This window comes from Merops nubicus, unplaced genomic scaffold, assembly GCF_000691845.1.
Source record: "Merops nubicus isolate BGI_N331 unplaced genomic scaffold, ASM69184v1 Scaffold41755, whole genome shotgun sequence".
Classification (NCBI taxonomy): Eukaryota; Metazoa; Chordata; class Aves; order Coraciiformes; family Meropidae; genus Merops; species Merops nubicus.
In genome coordinates, this window is record NW_008609657.1 from 1 (window position 1) to 20,024 (window position 20,024).

Below are 20,024 nucleotides of genomic sequence, written 5' to 3' on the forward strand. Positions count from 1 at the left end.
GTGCCAAGTGCTGCTTGCAGGGAACGAGCGTGCTCCTCCAGGCACCTACCCTGCTAGAGCTTGCAACACACCTAAGTGACGTTATTTTTTCCTTCCATCCCTTACTCAGAAAAAAATGACCAAGTAGTTCTCACTTGAAAGTTGCAGCAAATCGGAAAAATTTCTTCAAGTATATGCATGGCCCACAACAGTTTAGTTTCATTTACCATAAAATTAGAAAGTATAATTTTAAAATAATAAAGCTCACAGGGTTTAATAGGCAAAACAAGAGTTTTACTTAAAACATACATCAAGAACGCAAGAGGGCTTTGTTTTTTACCTCGGAGCATCACTTCCAGTGGCCCAAACCGCCTGTAAATGCAGGGATGTAGCTGGCCAGCCACGTGCCGATGGCTGCAGCGAGCCCCGCTGTGGTGGAAGCCAGGCTTCAAAACACCCCCCAGGGCAGCAGCCCGGCTTCGTTTGCAAAGTGCCTTTTCCTCAGGAGGTGGGGAGGTGGCAAGTATATGTGCTGCAGCTCGCTGCTACCCCATGCTCCTGCCAAGTGCAGGCAGGGTTTTGCATTACAGGAAGGTTCATGGAAATGTCACTTTTTTTCAACAGAATCCAGTCAACTATGTCACTAAGCACAGCACAAAACTAATTACTGATTTCTAACCGATGGGTACTTCTTATTTCAGATTACACCAGAATCCCCTCCGCAGGGCCTTCCGCCACTTGCTCTCAGTTTAACTCCTTCGGTTCCCTACCTTTCAGAAGCCCCTGTAAGCTGGTGGCACCAATGTGAGACAGCCCGTGCCAAGTTGCTTTAGGAACACTCCGTTCCTGAAGGCCTAAAGACACTCGATTTCGTCACAAATAGCAGTTACGGTTGTCCCTGCACACTTCCAGAATACATTCTCCTGGGATTTGGTTTCCAAAAAGCCTCAGTTTGCAGTGGTCCTCTGCTCACTCCTTACCGGCTCAGGGAAGGGTCAGATAAATCCCTTGGGAACAGAGATTTCTCGAGGAATACTTTTAAGCTCCATTTCTGGAGGAGAGGTCTGATATGAAACAATGTCCCGGCCCTTACCCCTTCTGGGTTTGTAACACATGTCCAACTCTTTCTTGAAAATCCTGAGGAGGTAGTACGGGTGGTGAGAGAAACCCTCTGCATGTTACAATAGTTTGGGCCAATTTTTCTGTGCAGCTGAAGCCTCAGCCTTATTTTATTTACTTTTGTGGTCACAGCAAGTACTAATGGGAGGGAAGAATAAGAAGCAAAGGGCTTTTATGAAACTACTGCTACTCAGAAGGCAACTTCTCCCCTCTTCCACACTAACCTACTTACAGATGGTTTCTTACACTGCAGTTCTGACACTAGAACTTATTCAAGCCAGCACATGAGTGAAACAGCATCTTCATCACAGATTTTCCTTTGCAAACCTAAGGACTTGCCTACACCAAGAAAAAGAACCACCCTTTTAGCATTTAAGGGGAGGGGAATTAACTTACCATAGAAATTAACTCCTTAGAAAATTTCTTCTTTCGCTTAACTGAACCTCAGGACTGGCTGGGGGAAAGGTGATACTTAAGCACATGTTCTTACCTTGATGAGTTTCTCTGTGGGAGTTTCATAGCCTATTCCTTCAGAAAAGCTAGGTGGAACGTTCCATTTAGATAGTATGATTTCTTTTTCTCAGAAGTCAGCCAAAAAAAATCCCATATGATCTTGTCCGGGCAGAATAGGACAGTGTAGGCCTCTAGCTTGGTGTGGGGTTTTTTTCAGACCACTTACACAACAGAATTGTTTATTCTACTTATTACATATGTCCCTAGGAAACCTCTCCTTTTCACTTGGACTGATCTGTGGAAAATACTTAGGCAAGTGCTTCTCCATTCTCACTGTTGAATTTTGTTTTTTTCTTCAAGACCAAAGATTCTCTGCCTCAAGACAGTAAACATGCCTGTACTTTCTTAGTAGTACTTTTGATTTTGCTATTGTATCCAAATCACTAGGCAGATATTTACATTATCATCTAAAATCCAGAAGCAGGCAGAATCACAATTTATTCTACATCAAGTTCCCTGCTATCTATGTTGTCAACCCATAAATGTGGCCTGAATTTTAAACTGACACAGAGAAGTGTCCCATGACTGGAAGTCATGAGATGATACTAAGAACAAGATAATTAACTCCTACATGAGAATTAATCTGCATACCCACTCAAGTAGGTAACTGAACATGATATATGGAAAATGTAGTAATTCAGCCTGCTTCTTCAGAGATCTGAGAAAACATTTAGATATAACTTCTCTAAACATTTGAGACAGCATTGACTGAGTAGTCATACTTGACACGTTTCAAGAAAACAACATCCTTGAAGAGAAGCAAATTATCTGTGGTGCAGGAAAGACTACCAGGCTATCATGAAAATTGCAATTATAGGTTACTTACTTATAGCAAAAAGACCCTCTAGATTTTGAAGAAGCACTTAAATACATTAGTGAAAAACATTTAATACCAAGAATACATACACATGTGCAACTTCAACAAAAAGGACTGAATAATTTGGATAGTGTTTCGTTTCAGTATCATGAACCTTGAAGTGAAAAGTAATTGTTCATGGCTTCCAGATTAAGTCTAAAAATGACATTTCCCTTCTTTTTTCTTGAAACAGTTTTGTTTGGAAGTATGTACTGGAACAACAGTGTACACAAGAGACAAACATATGTATATATACACAATTCTTTTTTATTAACAAGGTATGTTATTACTGAACAAGGCAACTAGGAAATACAAGGACTGGACATATACATGAAAATTTTACAACTTGACAAAAAAATTGGCATATGGCTTATATACAGATGTGATTAATAAAGGTAACAGTTCTAATATATTTGATTAAACACAGTCCTAAGCACTTACATTATGAAAATAAGAAGTTGATCATACAGAGGTCAAGTTCTCGAGTCAAAAAATAATAAGAATTTAAAACTTCAAAACTTTCTATGTCCATCCATTTTACAGAACATCACTACAGCTTTTCCTACTACCATATACATGAAAGATTATCAAAAATATATTGATGGGTCTGTCGCTAATCATGAATGTTTATATTTACATTAAGTTAGCAAATTCTTCACCAAATACTTTATATACAAAACTCAATTTGCCCTTTGTGAAAGAGTCATTAAAAAGTTAAAAACCATAGAAATGCCAGTTAGAAATAATGCATTCCAAAAATTGAACTCGTTTACAACAACTGAGAACAATTGAAAATAATTTAGGAAAAAGTACATAGTTTTAGTACATGTACTCTCACAACACTTTAGTTCCAATATAGAGTAGCAAGAATATTCTCCTGTGTGTTCTTTGAGTGGTATCTTCTGTTCCAATAATGCTGCAAGAAAAAAAAAAATTATCCTTAAGCACTTGTGAGTCTTTGAAGGCAGCAGAAATAATTTAAGGGACCAATATTCCTTCCCCTTTTCTCAGTGGCAGAATCCCTGTCCCCATTTACATTGGCCCAGATAGAATTCTTACTTCTTTACTCCTTAAAGGCTAAAACGGGAAGGAGGAGGGAAGAAAAAAAGGGAAAAAAAAAAAAAAAAAAAACCAGAAGAGACAAACCAAGCATCCTCTGTACTTTAGTGCTGCTCAGAAGACACAGATCTTTTTGCCAGCAGTGTTTTTGAGTAGGTTCTGGGCTTATTTTTGTATTTGACTATAATGTTTTTGTAGCATGCTTTGAAGACACCTAACAAAATCAGTCTTCTCTGCTGAATTTCACCCCTCCAACCTGTCTCTTAATTGAAAAAGAGCTTAGACAGGAACCAGACGTTCGCTCTGCAGGCACTTCTTCTACACAGACACGAGCACCTAAGGAATTCTGCAATACAAAACATGGATGCTGAATGAATCTACACATGCTAAGGATTAGACAGCTACTGAAACACAGACTCTCTTGGAATTATGTTCCACTCAGGCCCATCCGAGTATCAGAAATGAGTTTGACAACACAGAAGCACAGTTTACAGTGCTTCCAATACGTGAGAAAATAGCAGATGGATCAATTGCCAAGGTTTCAGCTCACTTCAAGTGACAGGCATTATGGAAACAAAGCTGCTATTCTTCACTGAATCAAACCAGTGAACGACACAATTGTTCATAATGCACTGCAATAACTTTGTCAAAGTGCTGACACCATCTAACAAGCAAAATTAGATCTTGTTGTCAAATCCAAATGAAGTGGACTGAATTTCCCTTTTTATCTCTAGTAACGCTGAATGCATCTTCTATACTTGCTGTGTGGAATTCTTACCCTCCAACACCACCAGTGTCTTTCCACCTGCTATCTCACTTGTGTGCTACTCTTACTAATGCTTCAGACTCCACAGTGACCAACTCTTAACTTTTTTTTTGTTAAATGGATGAAATGACATCTCAATCACACCCCTAATCTATGCACCCCACTCTTAGTCTTGAACTCTTTTTCCCTCTTGTTTTATACAGCTCTCCATTCTTCAACTTTCCTCTTGAGTAATTACTCTAACTTGTCTTTCAGATAACCTTATTTCTCTCAAATCAGGCTCACTGAGGAAGGGGTCTAACATCTTTGGCCTCCTCTTTTCTCTACCCTGTTCCTAAGTAACTTTATCCAAAACATAAACCGCAGTTATCTTCTCTTCATTGATGATTTCACACATATCAAACTTTCTCAAATTTACTGCTTCTCTCCACACATTTTCACACCTGTTTGTGTATGTTTATCTAGCAATGCCCCCTCCCTCCTCCAAATTCATGTATTTTTCACCCAAGCTTTTCTTGACAAACTTTGGCAATCTGAGCATCCCATTTCAGTTACAGACTAATGACAAACTCTTGTCTTCAAATCTTTCTTGTCCCTACATCTTTACATACAGTAATTACACCATCTTTTTCTGTAGACTCTCTCTAAAACATGTTCTGCTTAGTCCACTTCTATGTCTGAAACTCTAACCCAGGCCCTGAACCTTTCCTTTTAAGTTGTGTTAGTCTTCTGATTCAGGTCACCATGAATTCACACAAACAGTGATGCTGGCACAAGTTAAGGTGAGATGTTGGAGCAGAGAGTAACAGAAGCTACGCAAGCAGCTCTGCTAACATATGCAAGACCACAGTTTATCCATCCTCCTTTTCCTTAAGGCCTCAATCTATGTCTGATAATCTTGGGTCTGGTTCTGATTTTATAACTACTTTCCATCTCATACTTCATAAACTCTCTAGAGCCAGGATTTTGTATTGCTTGTTTGTACAGTACCTGGAACAGAAATATTTACAGCAGTAAATTAGGATCCTTTGCATTGCAGTGATATGAATGTTATCATAGACAAAATCTGCACAGAAATTTACTCATTAACAAGATAACTTTAAGGTGTCTCAGATCTTACCAGTTTAATTTGTGCTCTGTCGCTGGACTTTTGGTCCAACGCTCTGAGTTTCTTCTTCTGGATTTGGGCGTTTCCCTGCACTAATGCCAGTACCAAGGGCCGTTCTTCCTGATAATTTAAAACCAGTATTTACATTAAGACTCTACCATACCTTCATATATTCAGGAAAAGCATTTTGTTTTTTTTGTTGTTCTTTAAATTACCTGCTTGCAATAAGTGTGATTGCTGATTGTCTCCATGAGCATAGTGTAAGATACTACTTGCTTGACAGTAACCTGTTCAGATACAGTAGATATTTATTATAATAAATAACATTTAGATCTGCAAGCACGTGTACAATTACATTCTTTACAACAAGAAGGAGCCAATTGCTTTATTTACCTTCATCAAGAGAAATCCTGTCAGAAACAATTACGAATGCAAAATTGTTATGCAAAAAAAGCAGCCTCATGGCAGTCTACAGCAGTTAAATATATATGCACTTATATATGCACAGTGAACAATATTAAGTGCCTACATATTTATGCATTACATTTGCAACAAGCAGAATGTTTATATATCCAAACTCTTCTAAATTGTTAGAAGTCTTAACGTTTGTTCTGCCAAGTCTCCTCGTGGTTTTTATTATTCTGTTATAGCAATATTAGCAAGTCCTTAGCATAACTAAGCTATTGAAAAAATAAATATATATATATGCAAGTAACTTAAAGAAAGATGCAAGCTATTTTCTGGGTCACATATACTATCCACTGAGAACCTTGACACTGAGCACTCTGCATAAATAGTGCAAATTAGTAAAAGCAGTTGCAAGGTTTCATATTTTGAACAGTTGCGGTGGTCCAGTTATGTTCTGGATGCTTAAACAAAACACAGATTTTAGGATTAGTAAACACAACTTCTGTCAAGACTGCAAAGAAACAGTTGTGCTAAATTTGACTGCAACTTTGATCTATCACAAACCACAGCTTAAGTTTCTGTATAAAATAACAAGAATTTGCCTCCACAATATGAGAATATCCACACAAAATTGTGGAAATTGATTATACACAGAAAGAGTGGTAGTGAAATCGGGGAAAAGACAACACACAAACTTTGCTATCAAATACACAAAGTGAACTTCCTTCTTTCAGTATCTTTAATTTAAAGTAACCTCTGATAATGTTTATTAATTTTTCTTAGTCACACTCGTGATCCCTCCCTCCCTCTCAAAACATACAAGTAGTCTTCTAGATGCGCATTTTAGAGACAAAAGTGACAAGACAAGCAAATTCACTCTAACAAATAGCTTTCATGTTTCAAGAACAGAAACAAGGCCAGTTCAAGTTGTTGACAGCAGCTGCCACCAAAAATCTATCCATGTTATTTTGATGTTTTGTCTGTTTTTCCATAGTTGCAAGGATTTGGAGATCCTCTACAGACAGGCACTGCCATAATACCTTGCTGTTGAATTCCACTTGCTCCTGTTTGAGACTCTCCCAGGGCACATGGCTGAACAACTGTATGACCATCACCAGTTCCCAGCTGAGCTCCTGCAGAGGCAGGAAAAAGACAAACGTAACAGAAGACAATTCCAGTTCTGGAATTTAAAATGTAGGGTTCCCCCCACTGATTTCACATGCCTGATGTGAAAAGTATAAGGACGTTTATACATTTAAGTATATAAGCATGCATTTTAAGGAGAAAAGAGTGCACATAATGTTAATTTTTTTTAAACTAAGCCCTTCCTGCCTTGTAAATCTCTGAACTTGAAAAATAAAAGCTCAAGCACTCAACTTTAAGGAGTCTAGACTTTAATTCATTGAGAGGAACTGTACTGGTTGAGAACAATTAAGTCCATCTTCCCCTGCAGTCTGCCTCTAACCTTGACTAAAGCCTAAGGAGAACATAAAACCAGAAAATTTCTGGTTCTACCATATCCTTTTACAATAAAGTGTCCAAGGGACATAGTACTCAAGATACTGATGCATCATGGATTTATGCAATATTAATACTTTAGTTATTTTTTTTTCTTTTTTATTAGTAACTAGTTAATGCTAGTCTTTGTATGTTTCAACAAGAATGTTAGCAGTGCAATTCACATCAAAACCCTACAACAAAGTCCATACTAAGTTCTTTCACTGTCCACCTTGTTGTTAACATCATAGTAGAATTAAATTCCAGAAAGCCATCTCACACTAGCATTAGAAAACTTAATAAACACTTCTGACCAGAAAATTCACAAATCACTACTTATTACAAATACCACGTTGTTAGTAGGCTTCTAGAAGAAAATCGCATTCAAATGCATTTGAAATCAAACTGCTTGGTACATGTTACTAAGTAATTTCCAGGGGGGAAAAAAAAAGTTAAAAATTCTTACCTATTTGAGATTTTTTTAAAAATTTCAAGACATTTATATACAAATACTACCAAAATTAAGTGAATAATTGTGACTTGCACTGAAAATTGTCTTGTGAAAACAGTTCCTATAATCCATAATGCCAAGGGCATTACAAAAGAAGTTTTTTGCTGTTCAGTTACAAAAATTCTATGTATTGAAAGAATTTGACTGACCTCCTGTACTACCACAACCAGAAATGCTTTCTCCTGGTGAATAGCCCATCAGGCCACCATTTCCATTTCCATTTGGATTAGAAGGCACTGTTGCAAGAAGACCTAAGCAACAAATAAAACACATAGTCATGAAGACAGACAGGAAACAAAAAAAAATTAAGTGCAGCCTGCTTCTTTCCTCATTATATTCATCATTCTTCACCCTCACCCTGAATGGTTTAGGCTTTATAACAGGAGAATATTTCTCTAGTTTTCCTACTTCTGGGATCTTGCCACGTCATTTTATTTCACAATTACTTAACAGGCATTTTCTACATAATATTTTGTACAACTTTTCATTCATTAGTGACATATATTCACTGTGGTATGTTCAAGTGCTACGCATCCTAATTCAATATCCAAGATCTGAACATCCTGACTGCTTACACCTTCCTGAGCAACAGTAGTGCATGTGGTTTACTTCTGAGTGAAGGGGACAGTCTTTCCCAACTGTTTGAGCAGCAGCATTTGCAAATGCAAGTACAGGATGAAGTTATATACCACACTGATTCTTCTAATCACTGGTATTAAAACCTATCTGTACCATAGAATGCACAGAACACCCCGTTCAAACAAAATCTTCCCAAAAACCCACAGAAAAAAAAAAATCCCAGGTAAGATTTGGAAAGAGGCACTCACTCATACTCTTTCTTCCCTTTCTTGGTTACCTCTAGTATTTTCATTTATCCAGATACACAAACCTTGTCACCATAGTGAGCTCACACCTGATTATCATTGCTATGGGACAAAATTATTCACTGCTTGAAGGTGAGAGAATTTTTCAAAGAAGTGAAGCCAACAGCCTATAACCATACCCAGTCCTCTGTATCGCGAAAGCTGCTGGTAGATTTGCTTCATCCTCTCGATATTCAGACGGCTTGCCTCTGCGTGATTTACCATTGGTTTGGGATAATTAACTCCTATAATACATTTTGCAGCCTTCTGTACGCTCTCGGGAGCATTCCAAGGGTCATAGATGTATTTTGCAGGGAAACCTCTAAGTACTGGCAAATAACGTCTTAAGGGAAAAAAAAAAAAGGTCATTTTGAGTATAAAGCTACTTGACAGTTTAAGCAACATTTATGAATCGATGCAGTTCCTGGATGGTGAGTTACCTGATATAATCCCCATTTGGATCAGTTCTTCTGCCAAAACCCACTGGACAGTAGCAGTGAAAAAACTGCTGGAAGAAGGAGCTACAGGATAGCCACATCCAGCTTCCAGCATTCACACTCCAATCCGCGTCAAGCAAGAGCTCTTCAAAGACCTTAACAAATTAGAGCCACGAGTTAGTCTGAACATGGCACACCTTCACGACACCTACTTTTCCAGAAATTGTTCTGAGTTTCTGATTTCACTCAGCGGAAGAAACCCAGCTCTTCAACAAAGCAACACTCCTCCTTACCTGCCAACATTCACAGAACACCCACTATGCAACTGCAAATCCTTACCTAAATGCCAAACTCAGGAACAAAGGCGTGACAGCTTTCCCCTGTAAAAAGCCTCACAGACATCTCAGACAGCTACAACCAGAAAGCTACACATTCTTGTGTAAACACATCCTTAAAATAAATCCCCAAAGGATGGCTGGAGCCTGACTGCTGGCAAGTGGCATTTGTTGCTTTTAGAAGAGTTGCTTCATCATGTTACAACTGAGTAATCTTTGCAAACTTCTAGGAAACAGGGAACGTACAAAACATTTCAGACTCAAATTGTTGCTCTGAATACCTCAATTTGCACAGCACCTTTCACTGTGCAAGGAGTCCCAAGAGTAGAATTCAAGAGCTTAAAGGTATCACAAACATTCAGACGTTGCATTTTTGAAGGCAAATTAGTCCAGTGAGTCACAGTTTTGAGGATGCACACCGAAATTCCTGGAGGCATATGAACCACCCAATGTGCCCAAGAATGGTGGGACAGATAATGAACTCTGGTTCAAGACAAAACGGTCTTCTCAGGTAATTGCTACCCCTATTATATTAAAAATAATCCATGAAGAAGTCCAAGGTTTTAGGGTTTTACTTTCAATCTGGAGCTCAACAGTTGTGAAACATTCAGGTTTCCAGCATTGAATTTTTTTTTTTTTTAAATTAACACAGACAATAATTAAGTGTATAAGAAGTTTTTCTACTCAGTCAGATCACTATCAATACAAGAAATCTAACAAGAAATAAGAGAAGCTTTGCTCTTTGAAAGCGAATGTTCAAGTGCCATTTTATAAAGAGAAGTAGTTTCAAAACAGATGGTTAATTTAAAAAACATACTTTTTAACATATTTTTGCAAGTTCTGATCTTTCTTTCAAGCTTGCATTGTCTCCAAATGTTCCAAAGAAACCATCACCCTCCTTCATATCAACACATTAAAACTCAACGGCTTACTACTGCCACCCAACTTCAACTAATATTATTCCAATGTAAAGCCTAAATAAGGTAATAGCATTAAACAAGGGTCTCTCTACATATACTCAATAAGGCATTTATTCTACAGAATACACTGAATAGGTGTTACAAAAGTATCTTTGTCAAATATCTGCAACTATTTAGAAAAAAAGTTTGTTCTGAAAAACTAAGATTTATCTTAAAATAAAAAAAAAATACTTTAAATGGAAAGTAACTAATAATTTAGCAAGATCTTTAGATGAACATTAAGTGTTAGCACACAACTGTTCCACTAGATGCTGCCATATAATAAGACTTTGGAAACTGCATCACTGTGGAAGGCCAGGTTAACTTTCACTAGCTACAGATGTAGGACATAAACATCCTTCTACTGCACAAGGCTGAGCCCTCCATATATCTGTATTATTTCAAAACTAAGAACAAGCTGGCATTTATCTGTGATATGCAGCTTTGTTGTTTGGCTGGGTTACCTATGTGTGTGCATCTTCCATGTCTTTACCTATGAAGTGCAAAAGGAAAATTCCTAAAGCAGCTTATGTTGTTGTGTAACCAAGACAATTTTTTTTTTTTTTAAATGAAAGGTGTCTGCTTACAACTCATTTGTTAGGAAAGGTGAAATTTTGGAAGATATATACATGAGGTCACAATCCTCATGGCAAATAAAATTCTTTTTTAGATTTTAAAAAATAATCTTTTTAATTTATTATAATTTATCAGTAAAAGATGTATTACTCTTCTAAAAATATAAAATTGATTCCAAGGATGAGATTAAATTATTCCTTTATTTTCTTAAAAAAGACCAACATTTGTAATCTGAACTTTGGCACCTCTTGGATATTTGCATAGAAACTAATTGCACGGAAACCAGCCATATCATGTTGCCAACACACACTTCTAACATAGGGCAAAGGGACAGAAATTGCTGAAAGAACATTCTCAGCTTTTAGTTTTCTCCCTTTAATTGCTGTGGTGCTTTCCCTTCACAAGGAATCGGGCATCAGATGTGAACAGAAACTGCTCATATGCAGTATGACTGAAAAGAAGTTTCAATTATAAGAATAATTCATGTTTATTTGCCAAGATTTGGGAAGAAGTCTCAAATTTAGATGAATTGCAGACCTATTCCGACTACAAGAAACACCCTAATATTCCAGTAAAAGAAGACAAAACTTGAGCACCAGTGGTTTATCAGAACCGATTTAATTTTAGCCACAGCTTATTTAAAATTTAACTTGCACCACACCGTAACAATTCTAGAATGACTGTCCGAAATTTTGCAGGCACTTTAAGAATTCCAAGAATAAGAAACAATACCTTCATTCCCTCTTCCCAGCTAATCCAGAGGTCCCCTCGTGTCAAAAAGCATGCTACAGCATGCCGGGCTAGATGGTGAATCCAACCTTCTTGACGAAGCTGCGTCATAATCGCATCGATCCAAGGAAAACCTGTCCTGCCTTCTGCCCATTTGGCCAAAGCCTCAGGATTCTTATCCCATGGAATTTGAACACAGATAGGATTCCCCTCCATTTTATCAAACCGTGGATTGTTAGTCGCCGCTGTGTAGAAAAATTCACGCCATAACAGCTGCCCGTAGAGGGAGAGGGGAGGGGAACTGTTCTTTTTTACCTGAAGAGCATCATTAAAGGAAAACATTTTATTAGAAGTAGTAAGAAAAAATCACAGCATCGAAGAATGTGTAGATGACTTCGTAGAAACAATACCTTTTTGTACAGATCCGTTAACTTGAAATAAAAGAGACGACAGGACAAACAGCCAAAGCGGAGGTAGGGACTAAGCCCTGTAGGGCTTGCCAGAAGTGAGTTTGCATTCATTCGTGGTCTTTCAAAGTTTGCTACCCAAGCCTTAAAAAAACAAAGAAACAAACAAACAAACAAAAACACATAGCAATATCAGTCTACAGGCTAGGCATCAACTTGTAAACATAAAAGGAGAAATCATGAACTACCTGGAACTGAATCCAGACACTGGGCAGATGATCACATTACTGATGATACCTAGGGGTTCCTCTTGAATCAACCAACTCTCTAGAAGGCACTGTCTCTCAATGCAGAAGAAGTGAACTACCTTCCAGAATTACCTATCATTTTCTTTTAAATACAGAGGAAACCTATATAACTAACAGTAGTCAGCTTTTAGATGAATCCCCCTTCAAAGCTGTAAGAAATACGTTTTGAGTAATTTTATCCCCAAATAAAAACTCCTTACATTTTTCCGAGTAGAAAATAGTATAACAGGCTTTCCCATCATCTTTCAAAACTAAGAAACAGCAACTTTACTTATATCATTAAATTGAGGCCTTGAGTTCAAGTCTGTGCTTTTGATTTTTTTTTTTTTAAACAACTTGTACCGTTTCTTTTATGCTTCATTGCAAAGAACAACTGTGTGTCCCAGATCACTCATACGTACGACGATTTCAAACGCACCTTTCGTTCTAAATGCCTTTCCAGTCGTGTGAGAGCTTCTGTTTCTCCCCCTGGCCATACTGCAGAAGGCAGACCATCTGTGTCAAAACCTGAAAAACAAATGGAAAAAAGGAAACTCCTTGTTTGCTTACACTGTAGGGCAACAAAATCCTAGCATGTTGATACTTGACTGCATTTTATTGTATCTTGAGAATAACTCTAAGTTGGACACATGGCAAAGTAGAAGTTTTAAAAAGGTATGCAACCAAATCTTACCAAAGCACATCACTACCTCTAACTTGCAGCAAAATCCAATTTTTACCTTCACATTTTACATTAATTTGCAAGTTTTACATGATGAATAAGCTCACTTCAAATCCACTTATTTTTTTGCACAGTGACCTCTCTCATCTTTCAAATTATTTTCAAGTTCTCAGCTCTGCAATATGTGGGCTATCCCAAAAGCACAAGTTTTTAAAAAAACAAAACAAAAAAGAAAAAAACCACACCACAATCAAAAACCAAAACAAGACTAAGAAGTAACAATTGCTACTTTAATTTACAGAATGTCTAAAAACTTCTTCTATCAGTTAAAAGCATGAGTGCTGTCTTCAGAACATTCCAGGGTTTCATTGACAATAATCCCTGTCTGTTACCTAAGTCAATTTGATAACACAAACATACTTGAGCTGCAAAAGAAAGACGAAAAGAAAGTAACAAGATTTCTTCTGCACCCCTAAACCTCCCTCAAGATTGTTCACCAGGTGCATGAGATAACGTCTGCCTATAGTTTAATGTAGCGTGAGATGATCTCTTCTTAAAAATGCTTTGAGGGTAAAGTCTGTTGTATGAGAGTTCAAACGGACCAGAAAGAACAGCCAGAGCTCAGCCAGAATCTGCCCAGACCATTTTCTTAGCAAACTAGAGGCCATACCACATTACCTTGTATTTCAGGGCAGGAAGGGGAACAGGAAAGAGATGGGGAGATTAACAAGACAGTAGATTGATACTATTTCTTAAATTTACAGAAAATTATTTTAGAGGCTTCTTGGGGGAAAAAAAACCAAACTCTTATTTGCCTTAATATCTTTTTTTTTTTTTTTTTAATTAATTTGCAAAATGACAGATTAATGACCTGAAGCACAAAGATACCAAACACATTTAATACAAAATGAAGCATGAAAGACTATCAGTAGCTTAACGATTATTTGGTACCATGGGCAGACGGCTACACTGTATCACAAGAAGCCAAACGGTACTTAGTGTAGTTCTATCTGACTTCCCACTTAAAAGAATAATCAGAACTGTGAATCTTTTTCCTTTTGTATGTTGCAATTGGCATTGGTTTAACAATTAACCCTAAGCAGAACCTCGCTCATGATTATTTTTAAGTATTATGCTTTTAGCAGAAGACACCTCACTTGTTTCACAATGTCCAAGCAAGCTTAGAACATACCCAGCTCTTCAAGTGAGGGGACACCGTATTTCTCATCATGGTCTTCAGAAACCGGAGTCACACATTTTTCCATTACTTCTGGGGTTATAGTCTCCACTGGCATCTCCAGTGGTTCCATTCTGCTAATTAGGGTTTGGAACCGCTTGTAAGTAAGAGGAGGCTGTCCTCCATTTAATTCTATTATTCTGGATTAAAAAGAAAAATAGCATATCAGATAATAGTACATAACTTTAATATAAAAAAATATACACACCTACATACAGAGAAGTAACTTCTCTGCCTCTAACTCATTATATAAAACCACTGATATACATCCAGACAGTTTGAACTTGAATTTCATCATCCTTTTTTCCTCATTAGGGAGACATATAAATTAACTGTACATAACCAAGTCAATTATTCTTATTTCCTGGGTTGAGAAAAGTCCTTAAAGAATGAGAAAGTAACTAATATGGACAGCTCAAGGCAAATTAAAACAAATCAGCAAAGCAGAGGAGAGATCATAGCTACATAAAGATACATCCAAGTTGCCTACAAGACTATGTGAATTTCATTTTAAAATAAAACTATTTTTTCTATTCTGGTATTGAGAACAGTAGTCAATATTTCAACTGTATCAATATGGGGAAAATTTAAGGTGTAGTTTATACACATGCCTTGTAAAAACACTGTTTTCCGTGTTCTGCATTGTCACCTTAAATATACTGAAAATCTTAGAAATAAGAAAACTTCACAGAAATAATTTATAAAGTGGTAGATGGAACCAACTTTTCATTTGGGGGTGGTGCTTGGGCAGAGACAAAAGAAAAGGAATTTTCAATTTAGGATTAAAAAAGATCAGGTATTTGTTTCAGAACTGTAAATAACTCCTTTTCCTCCTATACGTCTTTCTGCGTCTCATACATTACCTTGTAACATAAAAAACCAAGCAGCTACCACAATAAATTAATGTTAAGATGAAGCCAAGTCATACTATTGAATATTTTACCACTTATGTTTCTATAATAAGTAGCCAATACTAATCTATTTCAATATATCTGTGGAGAAATGTAAAAAAGGACATTAGATAAGGCAGTGCCAGGATATCAAACAGTTCCCAGTTACTTCTTGGATGCATAACCTATAGGCAACTGTTCTTGAAAAATACAGGACTTTCTGCTTACTTGTGTACAGCAAGCGAAAGGACAATATAATAAACAACAACAGATCTTTGGGAGAAGTTTGAATAACTTCATTATAAAAGACAGATAATTAACACGACCATTACTTTCAAGAGAACTCTACATTGAAACTGTATTTCAGACACATCATTTTTTGGATTTGCAAAGTTCGCTCAGTGTGTGATAAAATCTGAATGGATGGATAAAAGAGAACCATAACAATGAATTGTAGAATTCCTAACTATAAAGTGCTCTGTATAACAAGCAGCACATCATCTAATCAAATGCTACATAAAATTCATACTACTTTTTCCGTTTTAAAATCAGCGGTAATGGTTACTTACTTGTCTAGGTCATATAATGTATGGGAAATTCGAACGATGACCTCTACTCCAGCCTCACTAGCCAGCTTCTTGATTGCTGCATCTCTTTCTTTCCCAAATGGTTCAGAATCATATTCAATAGAAAGCTTTGCAATATTCCACTCCTGCAACACAGAACAAAAATGTGGTCCTTCACCAACTCAGCTGCTTGATGGAGCATAAGGGAAAGGAGAACAGGAAGGACAGGAACAAGATGGAACACCAGCTATTACCTGCAGATAGTTGTGAGAGGTACACAAAGGCCCAAAGTACATTTAGACACCAAGACTCACAGAAGTCAAGTCCAACATTCTGGCATTTAAGCAGTAATCAGGCATAACAAAGCCTCTTTCTGTCCCGTTACTGTGGGTGCACACAGTAATGGGACAACTTCCGTGCAAATTTTGAAAACCAACTTTAGGAGCCATATACTTTAAAAGACAAGAAAAGTAGAAGATGACAGAGGCTGTCTTCTGGACATTGATCAGCAGCAGTATCTTGCTCTGAAGAAAAGCCTTTCACAAGTACCCGTCCACTTTAAAAGCAGGACTGAGGTTTTGAGGCAGGGAAGGGAAGGGGGATAGGGACAGTTGCAAAATAACACGCTCCTCCTTCAACGCAAACACCACATACCTTCCTTCCCTTTTCCAAATCCCTACTCTTCACCCACCAGAACAGACTATCTTCAAATTCTCAATTTAAAAAAAAAAAATAAAAAAAATTGTCTCCTAAAAAGAAGACACCTTCAAGTCTAATATCGTTTATGTCACAGATGTTGTTACCAAGGTCAACGGGTGGGGGAAAAGAAGCAAAGAAAGGAATGAACTTGTGGCTGAGACTTCTGCAAGAGTGGGAAATTGGAAAGGGGAAGTATGCACACAATGATCCTAGAAAGCCATCCTGCCAATCACACTCGGAGAAATACCTTCCTAATCCCTCAGAATCTTAATCAGTTGGTTTAAATACACCAGCCAGACTATTTTAGAGAACTGGATTTACACCAAAGAGACAAGGGGGACTCTACACTGTTCACCTAGGGTGTTGTTTCACTTCTGAACTCTAGCCCTCTCCTAGGGGAAGTCCAGGAACAACTCTAAGGATAGGCGATGCCAAGGAACGCTTGCTCTTCAAAAAAAGACTTGGCTCCTTCCATCATTAAGTCTGCCAAGGCTGACCCAGCAGGCCCAGAATCCTCAAGCAACCTACACCCTCATACAACACTTATTTCCCATTTCATAATGTAAAGCCACTGTCTGACAAGTTGCAGCAGAAGTTTTTTTAAATCTTTCTTTCCAGTGGCATATTGAAAAGAAAACCATAAAAACGGATCCAAGAGCTAGAGCCACATCCCCAAGGGAGCCAAGGAACCCTGAGACAGACGCTGTGTGATGTGAATACACCCACATCACATCAGCATGAGCTGGGCACTTGGAAGAAACAGAGACACAAATCGCTTTGCACATACTTCTGGATGCTTTCAGCAACATTGATGCATTTAAAGACAGATATTTTTCCAATTCCTGTTCAAATTCTATTTTCTTTATCGAGCCAGTCCCAAAGAGCTGAAGATACAGAGCAGACCAGGACAAATTGAAGAGAATGAGGCAAGGACCAGCCAAAACTTAACTGGTTCAAGTTAACCAACAGGCACTAAATGGGTGTGTGCTACTAGTGGAAGCTGCATCTCTGCAGTCAGATAAAACCACTATTCTCCAATTACTTAAGCAAAACAAAACCCCCACACAAAACCAGTAACACCACCACCAAACAAACAAAACCCCCCAACTGCCAAAGGAAAACAAAACAAAACAAAAAAGTTAAAAACCCTAAAATAATTTTGCAAATATCTGCAAAGCCCAGTGGTAAAAATATTCTGTCCCTATGCACTACTCCAGAGGATGACAGCTTACTGCTGCTATCAGCAGCACTGTTAGCTAGTACTGCTGCAAACATGGAACACTGAATTCAGTGTCTTAAGGGAAGCAAAGCTGCTCTGAAGGACTGGAAACAGGAAAACAGAGACATATATACACACGCACACATATACAGACACGCACCAATGAAAGAGCCTGAAGGTCCTCAAGGCCTTTTGCAAGGATAAAGACAGATCAGTGCTTTGCCATTTGAAGGAACTGTCTTTTAGCCTGTGAAAAGGATAAGCCCTACCAAGAAACAGCTCTGAAAGACTCATTCCCCATGAAATCCATAGATGCTGGCATCTGTGATAGGGCTCCTGATACACGGCTCTATAGAGTTTCCAATATCTCCTACCATTATTTACTTTAAATTATCTTCTCCCAGCCAAAAAAATATGTTCTTCAGGGTCAAGACCTTGCTCACCTTTGAAATACTTCATGAGGATGATCTGAAAAGCTTGGTTCAGTGTTATGTGCCCTTCACTGTACTGTAAATGCCTGATGTACAGCTACTGCTCTGACAAAAGAGGCTGTGAGATTAATGATAGGAGATAGATGCATATTCCAGGTAGTCTTCAGACAAAAGTTGAAGAACCCTCAAGAGCTTCAACAATGCTTCTTTTATATGTTCAAGGATAGAGGCTGTCTAGAAAAGCCCCTCAGTGAACAAAAACATGATAAAGACACTTCTAATTAGTTCGAGGAACCAGAAGACAGATGTTAATGTTCTTTTTTTGACTGATGTACACTATCTATATTATAAATTATTTTCATTAACTTCTCAGGACTAAAATTAATATTCTGAAAGTGTGGCACCCAGAGCTGTTAGGCATAGAAAGATCAGCCTAGTAGCAAGATCTGAAACAAGAGTTGTCAAAGTAGCCATTAAGGTATTCATGAAAACTTGTCACAGGTCACTTAAATCCAGAAGGCAACATACACAACAGCAAGATCTTCATCCCTACTTAAATGCAATCAAACCAAACTTGGCAGGCAGATACAACAAGCTTGAGTATCTGGGGGGTTGCAAGCAGCAACTAATGCCACAGTACTCCTGCAGGAAATTCTTCACAGAGGTGAAGTCAAAAAAAGATCGGTCACAGTATCATCCAATTAGCTTTTCGTAACTAAAGGACAAAAATAAAGATGAGAATGAGTTTTGGTTGAGTTTTCAGCTTGGTATTGAAGACTTGAGGATAAGAACAGATGATCTCTTTAGAAAAATAGATATTTATCCCTCACCCCATCTCATTTGTCTCAATCACCTCAATCCAGTCATTCTATAAAAACTTTTAAAATCAATCTGCAAAGTGTTCACTTTTACTATCCTATTATAGTAAATTACCTTAAAAACTCTTCCATAGAAGACAAATTAACAGTAACAATCCTTCATAGCTCTAATTTACTTAATAAAGCCCTCCCCCACAAAAGCCTTAAACTTCTTTGACCAGTAATTGCTTTTTACCTGCACTATGCTTTTACCTAGACTACTGGCAAAAAGCTTAGTAAACCACTTTTAACGGGCAGAAAGCAACCACAGCAGATATTTAGCTTAAATAAAACATTGTTTTTACAGGTTGGGCTTTGAACCTGAATTCATAGACACAGAATTGTATTTCAGTATTTCAAAGGGAACCTGGAAAGGAAAATTTAGTAATATACTGTACCTACACTTAGCAAATCATTAGAATGCAGTTCCATTTCTGGAAGGAAGGAAACCAAAAACTGTAAAGTCTAAGAGCAACTCAGCTCAGTTGGTGATATGCACATGAGAGAGGAAACACTCAAATTTAACAGAAACAAGCTTAAAGAGAAATTGCAAGGACAGTTAAGTATGTGCATGGATAACAACCTGCACTGAAGCATACAGTACAAGAAATATTCCTAGTTGAAATTAGCTTGTCAGTCAAATTTATGGATAGAAATGGCAACTGCAAGGTGGCATTTACCTTAAAAAGTCTGGGGAAAACATCTGCTGGCTGTCCACGAATAACAAATAAACGTGAATTCAGTTTCCGTAGATTGGCATCAAGGTCCTCAAGACATTGAAGCAGGAATCTGCAAGGAATTATGAAGAAACATGTTTTTTTGAGGCAAACCAGACAATTTTACAACAGATAAAGGAACTAAAATAACAATGCAAAGATTCTCAGATGTTCAGTATTTGGTGCATATTTTGGTGGTGTGTAGGTGTCCACATCCTAATTACACTTAGCTTACAATTGTTCAATACTATGTAATATATTCAACAACATGTAACCACTTTCATTTAAGTTTTCATCTCAAAAATATTCAACCCTGGA

The 20,024-nt window shown here is 37.6% G+C and overlaps 1 protein-coding gene across 1 annotated transcript; it reads right to left on the reverse strand.

The window, feature by feature from the left end:
* Window positions 1–2,727: 2,727 nt before the first annotated feature.
* Window positions 2,728–19,779, reverse strand: CRY1 (cryptochrome circadian clock 1; the record flags this gene model as incomplete). The annotated part of the gene is made up of 13 exons (XM_008940650.1): window positions 2,728–3,383; window positions 5,413–5,520; window positions 5,616–5,687; window positions 6,849–6,941; window positions 7,966–8,067; window positions 8,820–9,022; window positions 9,120–9,271; window positions 11,719–12,030; window positions 12,126–12,266; window positions 12,849–12,937; window positions 14,284–14,468; window positions 15,788–15,930; window positions 19,671–19,779. Coding segments are annotated over 12 exons (1,705 nt in total), but the record flags the coding sequence as incomplete, so codon positions are not given.
* Between the last annotated feature and the right edge of the window lie 245 nt (window positions 19,780–20,024).